The 23172-nt window shown below is 41.6% G+C and overlaps 1 protein-coding gene across 1 annotated transcript in view; it reads right to left on the bottom strand.

The window, feature by feature from the left end:
- Positions 1–22828, bottom strand: part of LOC146813317 (putative DBH-like monooxygenase protein 2) — a 289399-nt gene extending 266571 nt beyond the window's left edge. The window contains exons 1-2 of the mRNA XM_085615381.1: positions 22211–22828; positions 12634–12780 (exon numbers count right to left, since the gene is read on the bottom strand). Coding sequence (XP_085471507.1) covers positions 12634–12780; positions 22211–22828 — 765 coding nt within the window. The remainder of the gene's footprint in view (positions 1–12633; positions 12781–22210) is intronic.
- Between the last annotated feature and the right edge of the window lie 344 nt (positions 22829–23172).

Raw genomic sequence — 23172 nt, 5'->3', positions numbered from 1 at the left:
AATAGCGTTTTTAGACCCTCCAGTGGGTGGTGCATTTAGTTTTCTTCAATAAAATCATCTCATGTATAGTCAAAGTCAGCACAATATCATGCTCCGAAGCAACTCACTTTCAAAGCTGCTCAGAAACCATACCGTAGACAGTCTTCGGTGGCCGCCACTTTCCCTTTCCGCTTTAACGAGCATTCATCTTGTGGTTCCTGACGGGAAGTCTGGCGCGCTTGCTGGTTGTGCGGAATTCCTGCGGCTGAACCAAGCCGTTTTACATCACCCAACTCTCCAACACGCAGAGAAACGGAGTCGCACTCTCACGATTGGCTGACAAATCCTTTTATTTAATTTTGACAATAATGGTGGCAGTCCTGACGCGTTTCGGTCCAAGGTGACCTTTCTCAAAGGTAAGCCACGCACTCTTTGAAGCTGTTGAAGTCCTCACATCGATTGCCCCATTTTAAAGTTTCCGTCCCTCTAGTGGGCGTGGTTATAATTATGGCATGCTGGTACATGTGGTTCGTTCAACAATAGCGTTTTTAGACCCTCCAGTGGGTGGTGCATTTAGTTTTCTTCAATAAAATCATCTCATGTATAGTCAATGTCAGCACAATATCATGCTCCGAAGCAACTCACTTTCAAAGCTGCTCAGAAACCATACCGTAGACAGTCTTCGGTGGCCGCCACTTTCCCTTTCCGCTTTAACGAGCATTCATCTTGTGGTTCCTGACGGGAAGTCTGGCGCGCTTGCTGGTTGTGCGGAATTCCTGCGGCTGAACCAAGCCGTTTTACATCACCCAACTCTCCAACACGTAGAGAAACGGAGTCGCACTCTCACGATTGGCTGACAAATCCTTTTATTTAATTTTGACAATAATGGTGGCAGTCCTGACGCGTTTCGGTCCAAGGTGACCTTTCTCAAAGGTAAGCCACGCACTCTTTGAAGCTGTTGAAGTCCTCACATCGATTGCCCCATTTTAAAGTTTCCGTCCCTCTAGTGGGCGTGGTTATAATTATGGCATGCTGGTACATGTGGTTCGTTCAACAATAGCGTTTTTAGACCCTCCAGTGGGTGGTGCATTTAGTTTTCTTCAATAAAATCATCTCATGTATAGTCAATGTCAGCACAATATCATGCTCCGAAGCAACTCACTTTCAAAGCTGCTCAGAAACCATACCGTAGACAGTCTTCGGTGGCCGCCACTTTCCCTTTCCGCTTTAACGAGCATTCATCTTGTGGTTCCTGACGGGAAGTCTGGCGCGCTTGTTGGTTGTGCGGAATTCCTGCGGCTGAACCAAGCCGTTTTACATCACCCAACTCTCCAACACGTAGAGAAACGGAGTCGCACTCTCACGATTGGCTGACAAATCCTTCTATTTAATTTTGACAATAATGGTGGCAGTCCTGACGCGTTTCGGTCCAAGGTGACCTTTCTCAAAGGTAAGCCACGCACTCTTTGAAGCTGTTGAAGTCCTCACATCGATTGCCCCATTAGTTTCCGTCCCTCTAGTGGGCGTGGTTATAATTATGGCATGCTGGTACATGTGGTTCGTTCAACAATAGCGTTTTTAGACCCTCCAGTGGGTGGTGCATTTAGTTTTCTTCAATACAATCATCTCATGTATAGTCAATGTCAGCACAATATCATGCTCCGAAGCAACTCACTTTCAAAGCTGCTCAGAAACCATACCGTAGACAGTCTTCGGTGGCCGCCACTTTCCCTTTCCGCTTTAACGAGCATTCATCTTGTGGTTCCTGACGGGAAGTCTGGCGCGCTTGCTGGTTGTGCGGAATTCCTGCGGCTGAACCAAGCCGTTTTACATCACCCAACTCTCCAACACGTAGAGAAACGGAGTCGCACTCTCACGATTGGCTGACAAATCCTTTTATTTAATTTTGACAATAATAATGGCAGTCCTGACGCGTTTCGGTCCAAGGTGACCTTTCTCAAAGGTAAGCCACGCACTCTTTAAAGCTGTTGAAGTCCTCACATTGATTGCCCCATTTTAAAGTTTCCGTCCCTGTAGTGGGCGTGGTTATAATTATGGCATGCTGGTACATGTGGTTCGTTCAACAATAGGGTTTTTAGACCCTCCAGTGGGTGGTGCATTTAGTTTTCTTCAATAAAATCATCTCATGTATAGTCAATGTCAGCACAATATCATGCTCCGAAGCAACTCACTTTCAAAGCTGCTCAGAAACCATACCGTAGACAGTCTTCGGTGGCCGCCACTTTCCCTTTCCGCTTTAACGAGCATTCATCTTGTGGTTCTTGACGGGAAGTCTGGCGCACTTGCTGGTTGTGCGGAATTCCTGCGGCTGAACCAAGCCGTTTTACATCACCCAACTCTCCAACACGTAGAGAAACGGAGTCGCACTCTCACGATTGGCTGACAAATCCTTTTATTTAATTTTGACAATAATGGTGGCAGTCCTGACGCGTTTCGGTCCAAGGTGACCTTTCTCAAAGGTAAGCCACGCACTCTTTGAAGCTGTTGAAGTCCTCACATCGATTGCCCCATTTTAAAGTTTCCGTCCCTCTAGTGGGCGTGGTTATAATTATGGCATGCTGGTACATGTGGTTCGTTCAACAATAGCGTTTTTAGACCCTCCAGTGGGTGGTGCATTTAGTTTTCTTCAATAAAATCATCTCATGTATAGTCAATGTCAGCACAATATCATGCTCCGAAGCAACTCACTTTCAAAGCTGCTCAGAAACCATACCGTAGACAGTCTTCGGTGGCCGCCACTTTCCCTTTCCGCTTTAACGAGCATTCATCTTGTGGTTCCTGACGGGAAGTCTGGCGCGCTTGCTGGTTGTGCGGAATTCCTGCGGCTGAACCAAGCCGTTTTACATCACCCAACTCTCCAACACGTAGAGAAACGGAGTCGCACTGTCACGATTGGCTGACAAATCCTTTTATTTAATTTTGACAATAATGGTGGCAGTCCTGATGCGTTTCGGTCCAAGGTGACCTTTCTCAAAGGTAAGCCACGCACTCTTTGAAGCTGTTGAAGTCCTCACATCGATTGCCCCATTTTAAAGTTTCCGTCCCTCTAGTGGGCGTGGTTATAATTATGGCATGCTGGTACATGTGGTTCGTTCAACAATAGCGTTTTTAGACCCTCCAGTGGGTGGTGCATTTAGTTTTCTTCAATAAAATCATCTCATGTATAGTCAATGTCAGCACAATATCATGCTCCGAAGCAACTCACTTTCAAAGCTGCTCAGAAACCATACCGTAGACAGTCTTCGGTGGCCGCCACTTTCCCTTTCCGCTTTAACGAGCATTCATCTTGTGGTTCCTGACGGGAAGTCTGGCGCGCTTGCTGGTTGTGCGGAATTCCTGCGGCTGAACCAAGCCGTTTTACATCACCCAACTCTCCAACACGTAGAGAAACGGAGTCGCACTCTCACGATTGGCTGACAAATCCTTTTATTTAATTTTGACAATAATGGTGGCAGTCCTGACGCGTTTCGGTCCAAGGTGACCTTTCTCAAAGGTAAGCCACGCACTCTTTGAAGCTGTTGAAGTCCTCACATCGATTGCCCCATTTTAAAGTTTCCGTCCCTCTAGTGGGCGTGGTTATAATTATGGCATGCTGGTACATGTGGTTCGTTCAACAATAGCGTTTTTAGACCCTCCAGTGGGTGGTGCATTTAGTTTTCTTCAATAAAATCATCTCATGTATAGTCAATGTCAGCACAATATCATGCTCCGAAGCAACTCACTTTCAAAGCTGCTCAGAAACCATACCGTAGACAGTCTTCGGTGGCCGCCACTTTCCCTTTCCGCTTTAACGAGCATTCATCTTGTGGTTCCTGACGGGAAGTCTGGCGCGCTTGCTGGTTGTGCGGAATTCCTGCGGCTGAACCAAGCCGTTTTACATCACCCAACTCTCAAACACGTAGAGAAACGGAGTCGCACTCTCACGATTGGCTGACAAATCCTTTTATTTAATTTTGACAATAATGGTGGCAGTCCTGACGCGTTTCGGTCCAAGGTGACCTTTCTCAAAGGTAAGCCACGCACTCTTTGAAGCTGTTGAAGTCCTCACATCGATTGCCCCATTTTAAAGTTTCCGTCCCTCTAGTGGGCGTGGTTATAATTATGGCATGCTGGTACATGTGGTTCGTTCAACAATAGCGTTTTTATATATATATATATATATATATATATATATACATATATATATATATATATATATATATAATCTACTGGCGGTCGCCAGTAGATAGTTATAGTTAGGACCGTGTTTCCATAGGAAATCCGCAACATTCTATTTGGAATAACTTTGGCGCCGATTGACGAATCCTCACGAAATTCTCAAAATAGGTGGGGCGCTCCGCTCCGCTCCTACCCTGAAAGTCTCGGGGGGATTCGTCAAGCGGGGGCTGAGAAAAAGGGGGGGTCCCAAAACGCGTTTTCCCCATGCATTTTTCCATAGGACCTTTAGTCCGAGCTACAGCCCGAACGGCTGAAGAGAATTACTTGAAATTTGGCAGAGAGGTAGCCGTCAGGTCAGGGATGTGCCTTTTGAAGGTCTCGTGTAAATCTGTTCAGTATTTCCTGAGAAAATAGCATTTAAATCAATATATATATCTATAGGCGCGCTCCGAGCGCGTACCGTAAGCTTACCGTACGCGCACGCCGCCGTGCACGAGCGCGATTCTGATTGGTTGTTAGATCTCAGTAAACATTCGAATCGGTCGAAACCAGGAAGTGTCGGCCGCCATTTTGTCTCTCGCAGTCTGAGGGGGTGAAAAACAAAGGTGGAGAACGTGAAAAGGGGGCAGGGTGGACAGTTCCTGACCTCCTAGCCTTTGTCAGGGGGTCCCAGAAGGACCCCCAAGGGCAAAAATTAATTTAAATTTTTTTTTAAAAAATCGCAGAATGCGCGTCGTGTACGCGCACGGCGTAAACGGAGAAATTCCGCGAGGAAACATTTTTTTTTCAAAAAGGAAAGCTTAAAAAAAAAAAAATTGTGAGGTAAGGTTGGCTCTTAAAAGAGCCGTTGGGATAATACAGGGATGGAGAAAAGAAAGAATGGGAATATTATGATCGTCTACAAACGTGCTGGTCTATCTTATTGTTAATAAGGGAAACACTGGTCTCCCCAAAAACAATAAGACCACAACACGTGGTACACCTCATTGAAACCCTCCGAAATCGAGGGTTAATGTCCAGAGGAGCAGAAGAAGGTGATGCTCCCACCTCAGAGGAAGGGCTCAGCTGAGCTGCCGATGATGTACTCGGCTGAGCTTCTGAAGTTGGGTTCCGGTGACTTACTGAAGAGTTTTCTTCAGTATGTTGAGCAAAGGTCCTGGGATGTTTATCCCTAATGTGTCTCATCATAGAGTGATTTCCAAAGGAATACTTCTTCCTTGGATTTCCTCTAGATAAAACACGGTCACAAAGTGTGCAAGTGACCAATGGAGCATTGACCTTTTTCTGCCCCTCTGGAAAAGTAAAATACTCCCACACAAAAGAATCCTTTTGTTTCCTTCTTCTCTGTCTGATGATGGTGCTGCTAGGCTCACTCTCAGAAGAAATCTGCTGCTCTGCCATTGTATCTCAATGTCAATTCAGCTCCTTCTCCTAGGGGATCTCAAGCAGTAATGAGGGGAATGGGTGTGGTGTGGGAAGTTTCTGGAACTGAAAGTAGTTTCAACTAATGAAAAGTGTTCTTTGTGGATCACATGACCTACCGTGGGCGCTCCGTAAGCTTACGGTACGCGCTCGTAAACAAGTACGCATGCGCAAACGTGACGCTTACGGAGCGCTTACGGAGCGCGTACATAAGACGCACTCGCACATGCGCATTACACGCCCCTGCGTAACCGCGACGTTGCTTCCGCGCAACGCGCATGCGTGTACGCGTACGTCACGTACGTATCACGTAAGCGCACTGTACTTATGACGTACGGAGCGCGTAGCGTCAGCTTACTGTACGCGCATCGTATCACGTAAGCGCACCGTACTTATGACGTACGGAGCGCGTAGCGTCAGCTTACCGTACTCGCACGGAAAAAAATGCATAAAAAAAAAAATTAACCATTCCATAATGCAGGATATAGTACATATATTATTTTATACATAGGTTTACCAAAAATCTCAAAAAAAAATTTGCATTTAAAAAACCGTACAAATTCACTGAAAAAACCATAGGTTTCACACACGTTATAGTTAGGAATTAGCATTTCAAAAACCTTGCAAATTCACTGAAAAAACCATAGGTTTCACACATGTTATAGTTAGCTGGACATTTCACTCGTAAAAAACCAATGAAATTCCCCCGTTATAGTTAGTGCAGGCAACTATAACTCACGCGACCGCAATCCTCTGTTGATGCTAATACTGTATCTTTAGCTATACATATATTACAAATATTTATTTTTCATAAAGACACATATGTCATCAGTGATGTAATATTTGACATCATCAGCAGAGGATTGCGGTCGCGTGAGTTATAGTTGCCTGCACTAACTATAACAGGGGAATTTCATTGGTTTTTTACGAGTGAAATGTCCAGCTAACTATAACATGTGTGAAACCTATGGTTTTTTCAGTGAATATATCTATATATATATATATATATATAGAGAGAGAGAGAGATATTTATATATATATATATATATATATAGATATATTGGTTAATATAATATATTTGTTACGTTTATAATCATTGCTTCAATTCGTTATGATTATTTTAAGTGCTTCATACATTTTCATTGCAGTTCAGTTCTGTGTTTCTGTGTTTTTTTGGGCTGGGGCGTTTATTAGGTCATTGAGTGGGCAGTGCATTTTTCAAGTTCCTTGATAATCATAGCATACTGGGAGGTCCTGTAGTCCAACTTACTAGTAACAAGTGCAAGAACAACAGTTTTTCTAGTGTTGCTTGGGAGCCATTTGACGATCTTCCTCAGCATCTTCAGTGTGTGGAAGGTGTGCAGTATTTTGGGAGATTGCACCTGGAAGTAGGTCAATTTGAGTATAGTGTAGCTAATATGCAATCTGAGAAGAATAAGGATAATGGATACATGTTATGCTTGAGGTGAGAGTCATTAGCAGAGAAAAATAAATGTTTACCTGTATGTGATGTGACCATGGATGGTGTATGAGTGAATGTAATAATTGAATCTCATGCTTGGTATGCTATTGTCTGAAAATCATTGTTCGACACGTTGTGGCACAGGAGGAAGTTGTTGCATACATGTATTCATCCAGGCAGTTACATTGGTCAAAAAGTTGATGTAGAATGATACATTTTGCTTGATGTATGTTTTAAAGATAGGAGAAGAAAGAGAAACATGTGCAACTGTCAAAGGAGAACCAATGCTAGGACCAAGAAAAATTGGACATAAAGTTATAACAAAGGCAAAGTTCATGTGTGTATTTTGTAAATTGTGGTGACAGAGTGAATGATGCATTGGAAGGGGGGACTCAAGTTGTGTGGTGTGTTTCACAGTGCTATCAGCCCAATCAAGGGGTTTTACACAAAATTATTCTTAAAGAAGGGTGCAGTGGATGACAAATGTCCCCTTTTCTTATAGGTCCAAGTTTAATGTTACAGTGGAAGATTTATGTTCCAAAAATATCAGTGTGGTTGAGACCTGCATTGATCCATGATACTTGAACAAGGAAATATGGGTCCACAGTTTCCCTAGACACACATATAGGTATCATCAACTCGGTTTTCTGAAGCCAATGTCTTCTGTACAGTAGACTTTGCCAGTACATATCAACAGATGGGTCCAGGCATCTGACAGCTTTCAGCAGAACGGTGTGTGATTATCAACATGTGACCTAGCAGTATGATTGGCTGTTCATCTGTGATGAGCTGTTCAGATGGTTTGTGTTGCTCTTATTTAGTATGTTTCACTGAGATACAAGTTGCCTAGTGAACCTATTTTCAGGTGAAGTTTTCTTGTGGAAAAGGATCTGTTTCAAGAAGCAAAGAGGATCAATCTCTTCCACATCTGCTCAGGCAGAATTCAATATTTATTTACAGAAGGTCATTACTTGTACATGTAATTGTAATTGCATTTATATAGTGCTTACTACCCCGATCAGGTGTTTAAGTTGTACTTCTTCCCTGTATCCGAGCTGGTTCTGAAGTGCCGGAGCACCATGGGCAGGTTTTAGGAATAGAATCAAATGTAAGATTGGTGTTTGCCACAAGTCTAAAGCATGCAATGTTCTCAACCTACCTAGTCACACCTCTATTACACTGTGATGTTTTTGCTATGGTTAGTGTCACTGCCACCCTGACACACTCCCCTATTGGATCAAATCCTACATGGTTGTGGAAGTCTTTGGGACTGACACGCTCTCCTTCACTTTCCCAGTCCTCACACTGCCATCCAGTTCATCCCAGTCCACCTCAATTGAATATCAGCACCAACTTTTGTCAGGCCCATGATGCGCTTACATGGATATGAATAATAGAGTTCACATTGGAACCACTCCTGAATAGAACTAGCTGTGCAAAAGCCAATTAGAAGTCAATGATTTCCAAGTGAATTTGAGACAGTGTCCCTGCCCTTTCCTGGCATAATATTGTAAGCCCAGAAGTAACAAATGCCTAGTATTTTACAATAAGATTATTATCTATTTTCCAGTAATTGCCTGCACATATTATGCATCAGAGTGATTATAATTATGATAAATATCTCACCTCCATCTCATCTGAATGATTATAATTATTATAAATTCCTCAGCAAATACTATGGAGACTTGGGTGAAAGTTAGACCCCTACCATATTTCATCACATATCCAGAACTTCTAGTTTATTACCTACCTTGATATCTAGAGTTTGTCAAACATCCAACCTATATAGCTGTACTAGTTTATTAAGCCTAATGTATGCAAAGCAATGTATAGTACTCCTTCATACCTTATGCTACCATTGGGTCAACACTTCATGTGTCAAACCCTCCCTTATATCACTGCCTCATATAATGTTATTGCTGATGATGGCTTATGGAGCTAGAAGATGGTCACTTCTGTTTGAATCTAGCATTGCTATTAAAATGGAAACAAATTCCACTTTGCTGCAGCTTAAAAAATCTACATAGGCGAATGCTACTTTTTTCTTCTTCCATTCAAGACGGTTATACACAAGGTCATCTTTCCTTGCAGCAGTAAGTACAATGTGAGAACCAGAGAAGTGGGAAGATTTCCTTCTCTGTCTTGGTAGTTTCAATGGTGTAAGAAAACAGGAAGTTTCCAAACTAAAAAAAGGTGACCAAGCATGCAGTATCTTTCAAACAGTAATCCAGTTTCCAGGCCCTACGCCTATGACAGCCATACACCTATTACATGCATTATCCAATATTAAATGAAGACATGTTTAATTGCATTAGGACTGTCCTGCATGTAGCAAGTATGTTTATATTAAATCACTGCCACACAGACAGCATGTCCTTTAGTATAAGTGATTACCTTTACAAAACATTTCAGTTCCAAGTCATAGCCTTGTGCTTTCACTTCAACTCACAACTAGGGGGGTGTGAAATTCACATAATTTGCTTTTGCATAATTATATGACATTTCTGCAAAATTACACATAAATGTGTTAAATGCAAATTCTTTATCTATTGCTATATAACAAAAAGTGCAAAAAAACCAAAAACACTGCAAACAACAGCTGCTCATATTCCGTTGCTCCCCTGTGTTTGTGGTACATTTCTACCAAAATAAACTTTTGATGTGAATGGCTGGTAATTATAGGATGTGACATCATTTTAGCATTCCGTGTAACAAACGTAATGCAAAATTCCTGAAATTACGAAATTACGCAGGTAGAATTTAAATTTCATCCATGTCTAGACGCAACTTTCATGACAGGCCCAGAGTAGTAATGTCAGAACTGAGGATAAAAATACCAATAAATACAGAAATATTGCTGAAGCTTGAACTGCAAACCTTAGATCCAAGTGGTAATAACAAAATGAGAAATTCAAAATGAAAAATAAACTGATGAAGCATTCTAAGAAAGAGTGAGTTATTTAAAGGATCTAAGAATTCCAACTCAGATGAGACAACAGTCTTTATTAGGAAATGATGGTCCACTTTGAGAGTCTAAAGCATTCACAAGCACGTTAGCAACTCTAGCTTTAAGGCACACAAGGTATGCATTAAGGGGCATATTTATGAAATAGTGAAGCAGTGCAGCGCAGCAATGCTGCGCTGTGTCAATGGTAACGGGCAAGGATGCACCATACGGCACATTCCTGAGTTTTCCTACTGTGCTGTTGCACAATGGGCTGGCCAGCAGTAACATGGCCACCCTTGCACCATGGGGCAAGGGTGCCTGTGTTGCATGCAGGAATGTTTTTGTGCAGGAAGGTGGGTGTATCTTTCTCCACAAAATCAATCCTGAGAAGCATTTTCCTCTTTCTATGTGTGCTGCATTTTACAGCACACATCGAAAGAGTAAGTAATGAGGAGAAATAAAGATATATCTCCTTGTTACGCCTCTCCTGAAGCGGAACATCTTTTTGGCACATTATCAGATTTACAAGGTCTTGTAAATCTAGGAATGTGTCAAAAACCATGGGAGCTGTGTGGGAGCATACACACAGTGCCCATGGAACGCCTACCCAGGGCAGAGTAACGCAAGGCAGCGATTTGCGCTGCATTACTGCACATTTATGGAGCTACTCAAATCCATGCAAAGTGGCTTCAATAATCTAACTTAAGGTTTGCATCACCCTTGCAGCACGTTGCGTGGTGCAAGAGTGATGCAAACCGGGTCATAAATAGGGCTCTTAATGCTTTGTGAAGACACTGGCCTTGTTCTGTGCTATTGAGCAATGGAATCCATCAAACCCTTCTCGTAAGCAAATAAGAAGAACCAGGAATGCTGCGAAGGGATTTGGCAGCAATTATCTTTTAGCTTAATTACCGATCCTGAATACGTTTTAAATATTTCTGTATTATGTGCTAAATGTACCTAATCTTCATATTTGAATTATCTGTCTCCTGTGTGGCCACTGCTATCTATATATTGCATGTTGGAGCTCAGTGGTTCTCCAGTGGATTCGACTTCCCAGCCTATTAAAATAGGTCCCTGGGAGTGGAAAGATACCCAGAGTCACTGTCAGATTTCAATGAGTTAGTTCACTCTTTGTGCAATTTAACAAGTCTAAAGGACTATTCTGAAGGCCATATTTGTGATTTGTGATCAGGAGAACCTTGCTGTCCTCCATTCACATTATATTCAGAGAAATAGTAACCTGGAATTAGTTGATCTGGATACCTTAGAAAGAACAGATCATTATGAGTGTCCTGGAACAATTCCCAATATTTCTGCATCCCAGGGGTCCCAGTAATTCCGAGGTCAGGAAGTAATGCGAATTATGAGATTTTGGGGAATAACATGCAGGGATCAGTGCTTCAATGGCGATTCCTGTATGTATTCCCCAGGTTTTCACATGGGTAGTTTAAAACATTACACACGTATAATTCTGCTGGGCCTAGTAACTTTAGTTATTGGGTCTTTCTAATGTACAATGCCACTCTTAATGAGGGCCTATGTGCACATAATATGAAAACATAGGGCGTGATTCACAAAGGTAAAATTAGACCTGTGGTCTAACTTCAGAGCTGAAGTCTAAGATTAGACCTGAAGTCTAAGGGGCTAATGTATGAGAGGCTTGTACCACATAACTTGTTCTTATGCTTGAGGGCGCAACCCTCTCAATAATACCTATGAGGCAACACAAAGCCACTCTGCATGACTTAGTATGGCCTCATAGACATGGAATAAGGCAAGGCAGTGCAAGTTGCTGTGTTGCCTTACTCTGCCTCAAGGAGGCATTCCAAGGACGTTTTGGTGGGTTTTCCTACGCAGCACCCATGGATTTTTATTCTGCCTCCAGATTTACTTAATTGTGTAAACCTGGGGAAGCGCCAGAACCTTCTGCCTCCCCAGATCAGTCGTTATAAGGAGAAATATTTTCATTTCTCCTCTTTTTTTCCACTTTCTATATGTGCTGCATTGGGAAAAGAGGAAAACAGCTCTTGGAATTGTTTTTGTGCAGGAAGTTCCTGCAAAAAAGCTAATCCTGTCTGCACTGGAAGCACCCTTGCACCATGGTGAAAGAATGCCTACGTTGATGCTAGACAGCAAATTGTGTCACAGTGCAGGGAGTAAGGCCGGGAATGCACCATATTAAATAAATACAGGACATTCCTGCCCTTTCGCATTGGCGTAGGACAGCGCTGCAAGAAGCCTTGCGGCACTGCCCTACGTCAGTTCTTCATCAATGAGGCACTACATTTGCACCTGCAGTCTAAGTTTCGACTTCAGGTCTAAAATTAGTGTTCAATTCACAAATGTAAAGTTAGACAAAAAGTGTAACTTAGACCAGACAAAAGTGCATTTCAAAGATAGTGTAATGGTCTATCCAATTGGAAATAAAGGCACAAAACCAGTTATGTATATCCCACAAACAATATCAAAATGGAAAGTTGGATTATACGACAAAATACATGTCTATGGGGCCAAATATTTCCGTTATCAAACTGACCAGAGTTTTCCTAATGGGAACTTGTAAGTCACAGAAAAGCTTTTCTGAATGAATTTTGCAAGGTAGAAACTGTACATTTAAAAGTAGGTTAAGTAATGTTGTTACCGTTATTTCCATGTCATTAGGGTCACATGTTCGAAACTTGCGGCTGAACTTCATGGTGGTTGCAGTTTCATTCTCAGTGAGGGAGAGCAGATGATAGTTTTGCTTTTCGTCCACCACAGGAGGCCAGTCCTCATCAACATGTCCATCCTGGAAGAGCAAGTGGTGCTTAATAAAACATTCTTACATGAAACTGAAGGTAGAGGTGGGGGTCTACAAAATAAATTTCAGCATCACTGGATACGAAAGATCTTGGTAATAATGGCTTCAGTGCTGTCCTATTTTTCCTGACAAGGTTGTAGCTATCGATGGTATTGCAAATGTAAGGTCAGAGCAACTCAGATCTGTGAGGGGCCATCTGCACCCCGATTATGAGTGATTTTACTACTGAATAGTCGTTTATTCAGCCCATTTTCCTCTGTTTCTGTTTCAGACATGGCACACAACATGATAAGGTGCTGACACTGAAGTAGCCATCGACTGGGGCCCCATAAACATCCTTTCACATCAGTTTTTAACACTGTTATCTAGTTTGTTGTCCTTCTCATCTTAGCAGTGTGCCTGAGAATTGTTGGACCCTCCAGTAAACCCATAGTAATTACCTTTACTCAATCAAGGACTTCCTGGATGCCCACCATAAACATAAGTCATCTGCATCACCATATATCACAGCAACATCAATGAGGCACTTTGTTCTTTTTATTCAAAAATTGTTGTGCAGGTGGACATGACATGTTTAAACCCAAAAGGGTAGAAGGGCTTTGAACTTTTTGAATAAAAAACAATGCAGCAACTCTGGTGTGCATTATTGATGTTTCTGGGATATATTGTGGAACAGATTTCCTAATATATATATATATACACACACACACATATATATATATATATTATCTACTGGCAGTCGCCAGTAGATAGTTATAGTTAGGACCTATTTTCCACAGGAAATCCGCAACATTCTACTGGGAATATCTTTGGCGCCGGTTGATGAATCTTCGCGAAATTTTCCAAACTTTTGGCCAGCTCCGCTCCGCTCCTACCCTGAAAGTTTTGCGGTGATCCGTCAAGCGGGGGCCGAGAAAAAAGGGGGGTCCCAAAACGCGTTTTCCCCATGCAATTTTCCATAGGATCTGTTGTCGCAGCTACAGCCCGAACCGCTGAACGGAATGACACCAAATTTGGCAAAGAGGTAGTCCTCAGTTCGGACTCGTGCCTTTTGCATATATGGTGTGAATCTGTTCAGTAGTTCCTGAGAAAATTAGGGTAAAAAAGTTAGTGATATCTATGGCCGGGGAGGATCCGCGGACCCTACCCGCTCCGTAAGCGCACCCTCCCCGAACCGAGCACGTACCTTCCAGATCGCGCGCTGAATGCTAATTGGCTGGCGTGTGTCCCTCTACATTCGAAACCAGGAACTGTTGGTGGCCATTTTCTGCCTCGGTAGAAGCGAGGCAGAAGATGGAAGGGGAATAAGTGTGTAAAACATATAAAGGGGGCAGAGTGGAAATACTCTGACCCTCTAGAGGTGCTTAGGGAGTCCCAGAAGGACCCCCTGGGGCCACCTGTTTAAAAAAAAAACACGGGGAAATGCGCGCACGGTGTGCGCATCCTATCGCGTTTGATGCACGGAGTCTCTCGCGGTGAGTGCGCGGATCCACGGCAACGTTTTTTGAAAAACGACAAGAAATCATTGGTTGTATGACAACTTTCTACACTGAAAGGTAGGGTGTATATTTCTGTTTTTTAAAGGTTTGATTGTTATTGGTTAACAAAAACAGATTGTAAGGAACATTATATATGACAACTTAAGCTGATATGTTGAAAAGTCAAGCACACTTCCTGTCTTGTGCAGGAACATTGTGTGCTGAACTTGTGACCTGTGAGCTCAGTGCAGTGTTCCATGACCTGTTTCTATGGTAACAGGCAGAAGGCAGATTGGGGGAAGGGTTGAAATGTATTTCAGTTGGAAAGGGTTGAAATGTTTAACCAATAGAAATGTGTGTTCGCTTTTGAGTTTATGTGCGAAGGATTGTGATTTGATGTTTACATGTATATGTGTGGAAAATGAAAGGGAAACTTTTTCATTCTTTGCTTTTGCTGAGAGGTGCACAGTGCCGAGATTCTGTAAAAGAAAATATGGTGAGTGATTGATATACTTTTTCATCTACAAAAGAACTTGAAAGATGAGTTATTTAATTGTGAGGGGATGTATGTAGACTATTTTGATTTTAATCAGACTAATGTATTTTTCCTGCTAAAGTGTAGGGAGTACTTTTTTTCTCTACAATGCGTGTGCATGTAAAAACCATTCTGTGATAAGCATTTGTGTTTTTCATGTGTTTGTAAACAGATAACTGTGCAGTTTTTATATTTTGGTAGAATTAGAAACCAGTCATTGTTTATGAATTTGTGAAATGAGTTAGGTTAAGTTTCTATACTAAAATGTAGTACTACTTCTAGATGAAGAAATGTGTTTTGGTATAGTGCAAGGGATAGTGTTGTTTGTCTAGAATCACACAGTGAGTCTGTGTGCATTTGGGAACCACTGTGAGAGAAGCATTTGGTAACATTGTGTATTTGCTGACAGATAACTGTTTTAAAACCAGTCAGGTTGTCAAGTTTTAGTAGCATTAGAAGACAGTTATGGCTTATGCTTTCATTAAATGAGTCAGGCATTGACAGTAAATTGCAGTCGTGAAATATGTAGATTGTGTGCAGTTCCCTTACCACTTGCACTGTAGTGAATTAGTTTTGGTAAGCTCATGGGGATAGTGGTGCTTGTCTAGAATCACACTGTGAGTTAGTGTGTATTTGGGATCAGTGTGAGAGAATCATTTGGTAACATCATGTATTTGCTGACAGATAACTGTTTTAAAATCTGTCATGTTGTGAAGTTTTAGTAGCATTAGAATCCAGTCTTTGCTTATATGTTGATTAAATGAGTCATGCTTTGACACTGATGTGCTGTACTTAAATATGTAGATTGTGTGCAGTCCCCTTACCCCTTCCACAGTAGTGAATGAGTTTTGGTAAAGTCCTAGGATAGTGTTGATTGTCTAAAATCAAACTGTGAGTCTGTGTGCATTTGGGTAAGGATTGTGAGAGAAGCATTTGGTAACATCGTGTATTTACTGACAGATAACTGTTTTAAAACCTGTCATGTTGTCAAGTTTTAGTAGCATTAGAAGCCAGTCTTTGCTTATGCGTTCATTAAATTAGTCAGGCATTGACATTAAAGTGTAGTCGTGAAATATGTAGATTGTGTGCAGTTCCTTTACCACTTCCACTGTAGTGAATGAGTTTTGGTAAACTCCTAGGGATAGTGTTGTTTGTCTAGAATCACACTGCGAGTCTGTGTGCATTTGGGAACCACTGTGAGAGAAGTGTTTGGTAACATTGTGTATTTGCTGACAGATAAGTGTTGTAAAACATGTCATGTTGTCAAGTTTTAGTAGCATTAAAAGACAGTTATGGCTTATGCTTTCATTATATGAGTCAGGGATTGACAGTAAATTGCAGTTGTGAAATATGTAGATTGTGTGCAGTTCCCTTACCACTTGCACTGTAGTGAATGAGTTTTGGTAAACTCATAGGGATAGTGGTGCTTGTCTAGAATCACACTCTGAGTTAGTGTGTATTTGGGATCACTGTGAGAGAAGCATTTGGTAACATCATGTATTTTCTGACAGATAACTGTTTTAAAACCTGTCATGTTGTGAAGTTTTAGTAGGATTAGAATCCAGTCTTTGCTTATGCATTGATTAAATGAGTCATGCTCTGACACTGATGTGGTGTACTTAAATATGTAGATTGTGTGCAGTACCATTAACTCTTCCAGAGTAGTGAATGAGTTTTGGTAAACTCCTAGGATAGTGTTGCTTGTCTAAAATCACACTGTGAGTCTGTGTGCATTTGGGTAAGGATTGTGAGAGAAGCATTTGGTAACATCGTGTATTTGCTGACATATACCTGTTTTAAAACCGGTCATGTTGTGAAGTTTTAGTAGCATTAGAAGCCAGTCTTTGCTTATGCTTTGATTATATGAGTTAGGCTTTGACATAAAAGTGCAGTCCTGAAATATGAAGATTGTGTGCAGTTCGCTTACCACTTCCACAGTAGTGAATGAGTTTCGGTAAACACCTAGGTATAGTGGTTGTTGTCTAGAATTACACTGTGAGTCTGTGTGCATTTGAGAACCACTGTGAGAGAAGCATTTGGTAAGATCGTGTATTTGCTGAGAGATAACTAATTTAAAACTTCTCATGTTGTCAAGTTTTAGTAGCATTAGAAGCTAGTCTTTGCTTATGCATTGATAAAATGAGTCAGGGTTTGACACTAAGGTGCAGTACCATGTACTATTCTGTTCACTGTGGCAGAACTGACAATTTAAAAGTTTTACCTAAGCACTGTCCTAGAAGTAGTCTGATTATTTAGTCAGTTTCTAAGTACCAAATAGACTGCTTCAAATGTCTATGCAGTATGCATGTAGTGTTCTAACATACTATACACTTGTCTTTTACACCTTCAATTCCCTAGTCAGTATCCATACACTTCCAGGAAACATCCTGTCACTTCCTTTGCAGTCCTCTAGAGACCCATTCAACAGCATGTACTAATCCATTCACTGTGCCAAAACCCAAACACTTATAAATTCACCAAGACACTCTCTTTCCAGTACTCTAATGATTCAGTCACTGCCTAAGTATTCATGCACTGAGCCAGGTCTTAGCACATGGTCTTCTTCAAACCCCTATCCACTATGCACGCAGTCCTCTAAGCACCTACACACTTGTCTTTCACACCTTCAATTCCCCAGTCAGTATCCGTTCACTTCCAGCAAACACCCTGTCACTCCATTTGCACTCCTCTAGTGATCCATTCAGCATCATGTACTAATCCATTCACTGTGCCAAACCCTAATACATTCACCCAGGCACTCTCCTTGCAGTACTCTAATCATTCAGTCAGTACCCAAGTACTCATCCAGTGACCCAGTCCTTAGTATATGGACTGCTTCAAACCCTTGTCCACTATGCATGCAGTCCCCTAAAAACCTACACAATTGTCTTTCGCACCTTCAATTCCCTAGTCAGTATCCATACACTTCCAGGAAATACCCTGTCACTCCCTTTGCAGTCCTCTAGTGACCCATTCAGCACCATGTACTAATCCATTCACTGTGCTAAAACCCAAACACTTATAAATTCACCAAGATACTATCTTTGCAGTACTCAATTTTCAATTTCAATTCAATTCAGCTTTATTCGGTACAAATTAATGTCCATAAAAGCATACACAATCACAGTCACAAATACAAAATATGAACAACTTATAGCAGACATGATCACACATCATTAAACAGTATTATTAGTTAAAAAACAATAATTACACCTTAAAAATTACATATCTACATCTAAAAATACATACTTTTCCTCAAATTGATGCATTTGTTTAAAAAAGTAGCAGTATAAAAACAAATGTCAGCAAATTGTAAATTAAAAATCAATTTCATAGCTTGCTCAACCGTACGTGTACCATATTTAACAAACATGGGTTTTAGCAGGATAATACGAAAGTTAGAGTACATCTTGCAGAATAATATAAAGTGCATTGTGCTCTGCTTGGAAATACCGTCACATCTACAAGGACCTACAGGGTATTTTCTCATTACAGGATGTGCCACCAGATGATGCACTGTTCCAAATCTCAATCTGGTCAGCACAAATTTATGTGTCGGTCTGGTGACAAGAGTTAGATAGACAGGAAATCCATCCATGGACAAATATCTGTTATAAAACATAACAGTGGACAAAGTACCTGCAATAACTGTTCTTTTCCTCTCAGCAAAGGCTAGAAAGACCCTTTTTAACTCGATCTTGGGGATCAATAAAACTGCGTTCGGATCAGATACAATATTCAGGTTAAAAATATCCGAGAAACACATAATAATGTATTTAATCCAGGGTATTGCTATAGCTTTATCTAGTCGCATACAATCCTGGATAATAGACCGAGTGAAGGATTTTTCTTCATTCAGCCAAATAGACCTCCAAACCATCAGAGGTCTAAGTGACAAAAGATCGGATAGGTAGTTAACATTTAATTCTTGGTGACATAACGCATTAGAGGCCGAAGTGGGTAAACACAAAACTTTTTTAAGGAAAGAATTCTGTTCCAGTTGCAATTCATGTGTGCCACTGTAACCCCAAATTCCTGCCCCATATAATGCAATCGAAACACATCTAGCCTGATACATTTTTGTCATATCTCTGGTCCTACGATCCCCAATTTTCTGGGCAAATCTAAAAATTCCGTGTGCATTTCTAGCCATTTTATTGCGTATATTGTTAAATTCATGTGTCCACTTTTTATCCTCAGAGAAAGTTATACCTAAATAACAGAATTTGTCCACCTGCTGTACTTTTAACTTATCAATAAAAAACCCTTTCGCTGTATGTTTATATTTCTTTGGGCCACAAATCATAGTATAAGTTTTGCTTTTGTTAATAACTAGTTTTTTATCATTGATAAAGGTAGCAAAACTATCCATTAATCGTTGTAACCCTATCGGGGTTCTTGACAACAATACAGCATCGTCGGCGTATAATAACACCGGTACTGGGATACCGTTAATCATGGGAGCATCTGCGGGTACTTCTTTTAAAATTGCATCAATATTATTTATAAATAAAATAAATAAAAGGGGAGCTAAAACACAACCCTGCCTTATACCTCGTTTAACGCTAAAGTTCCGGGTACATTCGCCCTTCCTACCAAAACGTACACATGTTTTTAATCTCTCGTACATCCTGGCAAGAAAATAAATTATGCCCTTTGGCGCCCCTATTTCCAACAGGGTCGACCACAAAATAGAGTGGTCGACCATGTCGAAGGCGCTGCTTAAATCAGCAAAGCACATATAAATATGGCCAGATTTGGCTTCACTGTATTTCCCGATCAATAGTTCTAAATTAATGCATTGATCGAGTGTACCCCTACCTTTCCTAAAACCATATTGGCTATCTGACAGAATATGATCCTGTTCTACCCATTCTTCCAGTCTAACCAACATAATCCTACTCATAACTTTTACTGAAGCATCCAATAATGAAACTGGTCGGTAATTTTTTGCATCGGACCTGGATCCTTTCTTATATATTGGAACAATTATAGACTCCTCCCATGTTAGCGGAGGGTCTGTACAGACCGCGGCGTTAAAAACAACAGCCAACAACGGACCCCATACTTCTGGCGCATCCTTATATACATCACTTGGAACCCCATCCGGGCCTTGGGCCTTTCCTCCCTTACTTGCCCTAATCCCCATTTCCACTTCTTCCACAGTGATATCGAGTGGTATAATAGGCCAGCTATCTGTCCCGACATTACTATTTTTATCAGAGTCAAAAATACTTGAGAAATGGGTAATCCAGCCTTCGCTGGAGACATTTGCTGTCAGTTCAGGCATGTTTGTCTCCTTAAGGAATGGGGAGTTAACTGTTGCCCAAAATAATACAGAATTAGAAAGTTCTGCCGCCTGGTTAAGAGAGTCACATGCCTGAAGCTGTAGAACCTTCTTCCTTGCTTTAATAGCATTTTTGTAATCTAGCCTCAGAGTAGTTACTAGTTTTTTATCCCTAGGTCTTATTGCTAGGGCCTGTTTAAGATCGGTCAGGGCAGCAGAACAGGTTTTGTCAAACCAGACAAAGCCAGGTTTTTTACTACCCCTACTACCGCTTGTGAACTTGTCGTTAATGGCATTGTTGATTCCTTTAAAACTAGATAAGACCCGCTCATGATCTAATCTATTTTCTAAAATAAAGACAATGTCTGCTAGATTCTTCATAATAATAGACTCGGTTAGTTCAGATGCTTTAGCACCTATCCACCTCAGCCTTACCCCATTAACCCGGTGCGCTTCAATATTTTCAACCGTAGTCCCTATCTCTCTATCATTCTTTTCCCACAAAGTCATGGGCACAATAATACAATTGTGGTCACTGGTGTCCATTATTTCCATTTCCAGTGGGGCAAAACAATCGGCAATACTGGAGGATACCAACACATGATCGATTACAGAATTGGCCCGCCAATTCCTAAAGGTGGGGATAGGTGAACCATTACTATCCCTGCAGCAATCCAAAATTTCCAGGTCAAGGCACCCCATTAATGTATTCACATTTTCCCCATACATATCGTGCCCAAAATGTGGGACCTCCCATCCAGCATTATTTGTAATCCCACAAGCTTTAGTGGATAATAATTCACATAATGAGACATTAAAATCCCCACACCAGATAATATCAAATACTTCATTGGAATTCGAACTTAGGTTCTCAATAGCATTTGCCAATTCGGTTACGATTCTACCCCTGGTACTATCAAAAATGTTGTTATAGTAATTGATCAGAAGGATGTTACGACTTTTGCCTTCTCGGATCCATATCATCTGTATTAAATCACCTACCGGCACATACTTTATCACCGTCATCTGGCGATGGACCGATACAAGGGTGAGTAAACCCCCCTTAGCTCTTCCCGGTCCCTCTCCAAATTCTGGTAGGTTATATGAAACGAACCCCTCAAAATCAATATTATCTTTGCACCAGGTTTCCTGAAAACATAGGATATCATACCTATTAATAAAGGAATTCCAACCCGGGTCCCTGCTTTTGGATTTCAGACCAGCTACGTTCCAGCACACCAACCTGGAGCATATACCTGTTCTGGTGGTAATCCCACTAGTGGGACCTCGGGCGTTTCCCTCCGTAATTCCAGCGTCATAAGTTTGGCCCAAATCACCTGTATTCATACAACCCTCTGGTATGATCTCAGCCTCATCCTGATTAGACACCAATCCAGGGACCAAAGTTGTTGTTACAGATATTACGGATATACAATCATCTCTACAGTCCTCCGAATCGGGACCCTCTTCCCTTCCTGTACATATCTCCGTCTCTTTTGTACGTCAATCGTTAGAGTCCAGAGTACTAAGTGCAAGAAATCTATTCTGTGTAGGGATATCAAAATAAGGTTTGCTAGTAAGCGGGTAGGTAGAATTTCTAGTATTATCCCTCTGTTTTTCATTAAGGTGATTATAAAAGTATCCTAGTGCTCGGGCACATACATTGCCATCTAAGATTGGGAGTGATGCCGCTCTTAGGAGGACGGTAGTAACATGCTGTGGATATTTAAAGTTGATAATTACACAGTCCCCCTTTAATCTTTTCCTATCGCTCCCGATCCAGTTGGCTCTCCTGGTTGTCAAAATATTATCAGAAAAATTCAATGGGAAACCACACTGTCTATTTAGCCACGACAGGCATTTGTTTTTTAGGGAATCATGGGTTTCTTGAAGACCCTTATTATCTAGCGGTGGCACATTTGTAAGTACCACCACATAAGGAGCACACTCAGGTGGGAGGTTAACAGCGCCCTTAATGATATTTTTCTCCCATCTATTTGTGTTATCTCTATCAGGCAAAGTATTGCCTGATGAATGCGTGCTCATTTGGGGTATACCCAGGGTAGCACTATCATTCCCTTTATTCCCTGTGGCTTTCTTAGCAGGGTCTCCCTGTACTTGACTCTTATCTTGGTTGTTAGTAGTGTCAGTTACAGTAGTTGTAACAGAAGTAGCAACAGACACCTCTCCTGATTTGCCTAAGGCCTTACTTAGCAAACCACCCAAGCTGACAACTTCTTTTGTTAACTCCTCTATTTTTAAAACCAGTGGGTCTATAATGTCCTTAATCTTGATACCAATAATCTCCTCAATGTTACTAACAATATTATCCTCAGCCCCCACCTTATTAGTTTTACTCAGAGCATTATTTTCCATGTCTTTGTCTGGTGAGATAGCTGATTTCTGCCCATTACGCAGTGTCCCCTTTTTAATCGGAAATTTCCTACATGTTCTAACTGCCCGTGCTTTTGGGGAAGGTAGACATTGTTCCACCGTGTCAGGGCAGTCATCTATTCTTGACTCATTGGGGATAGTTTGTGCGGGCTCGGGTTGTCCCATCTCAGTTATCTCTACCACTTCTGGGATAATAGTGTCGGAGTGATTGTTCGCATCCTCCATGGCAGAGGTTGATAAACCTTCACCCGGGCTCTCTAGATGTGGAGTACTATTTTTCCCCAGCGACTGTCGTCTTTCCGAATTTATCTTGCTAACCTTCTGGACTAAATAATTATCCATTGTACGTGGCCCAGAAGAGGGTTTAGATCTAGACATATTGTAAATCGTCACACCCCCGTCAAAAGCTTACTGAATTGATATAACGTTATGTCCGTTAATAATTGCAAAGATTGCAGATTTTTAAAACAATAACTATGAATAGCAAATAACTCAATATCACCCCCGCTGCTGCGACGCGGAGGGAGCCTCACAGTTTTAAGCGCCTCAGGGCGCGCAGGGAAGTGGAAGCGGGAAAGCGGGAAATACCGCTAGGGACTCTGGGGGCTGTAGTCCCCTACACGGCGTCCAGCGCGGTCAATGGTGGCCCAGATGAAGATCTCCGCGTCCTCGGGCCCCCGGGTGAT

This window comes from Triturus cristatus, chromosome 7 (assembly GCF_964204655.1).
Source record: "Triturus cristatus chromosome 7, aTriCri1.1, whole genome shotgun sequence".
In the NCBI taxonomy this organism is placed as follows: domain Eukaryota; kingdom Metazoa; phylum Chordata; class Amphibia; order Caudata; family Salamandridae; genus Triturus; species Triturus cristatus.
The sequence above is the reverse complement of the archived record's forward strand: the minus strand, read 5'-3'. Positions and strand labels throughout refer to the sequence as shown.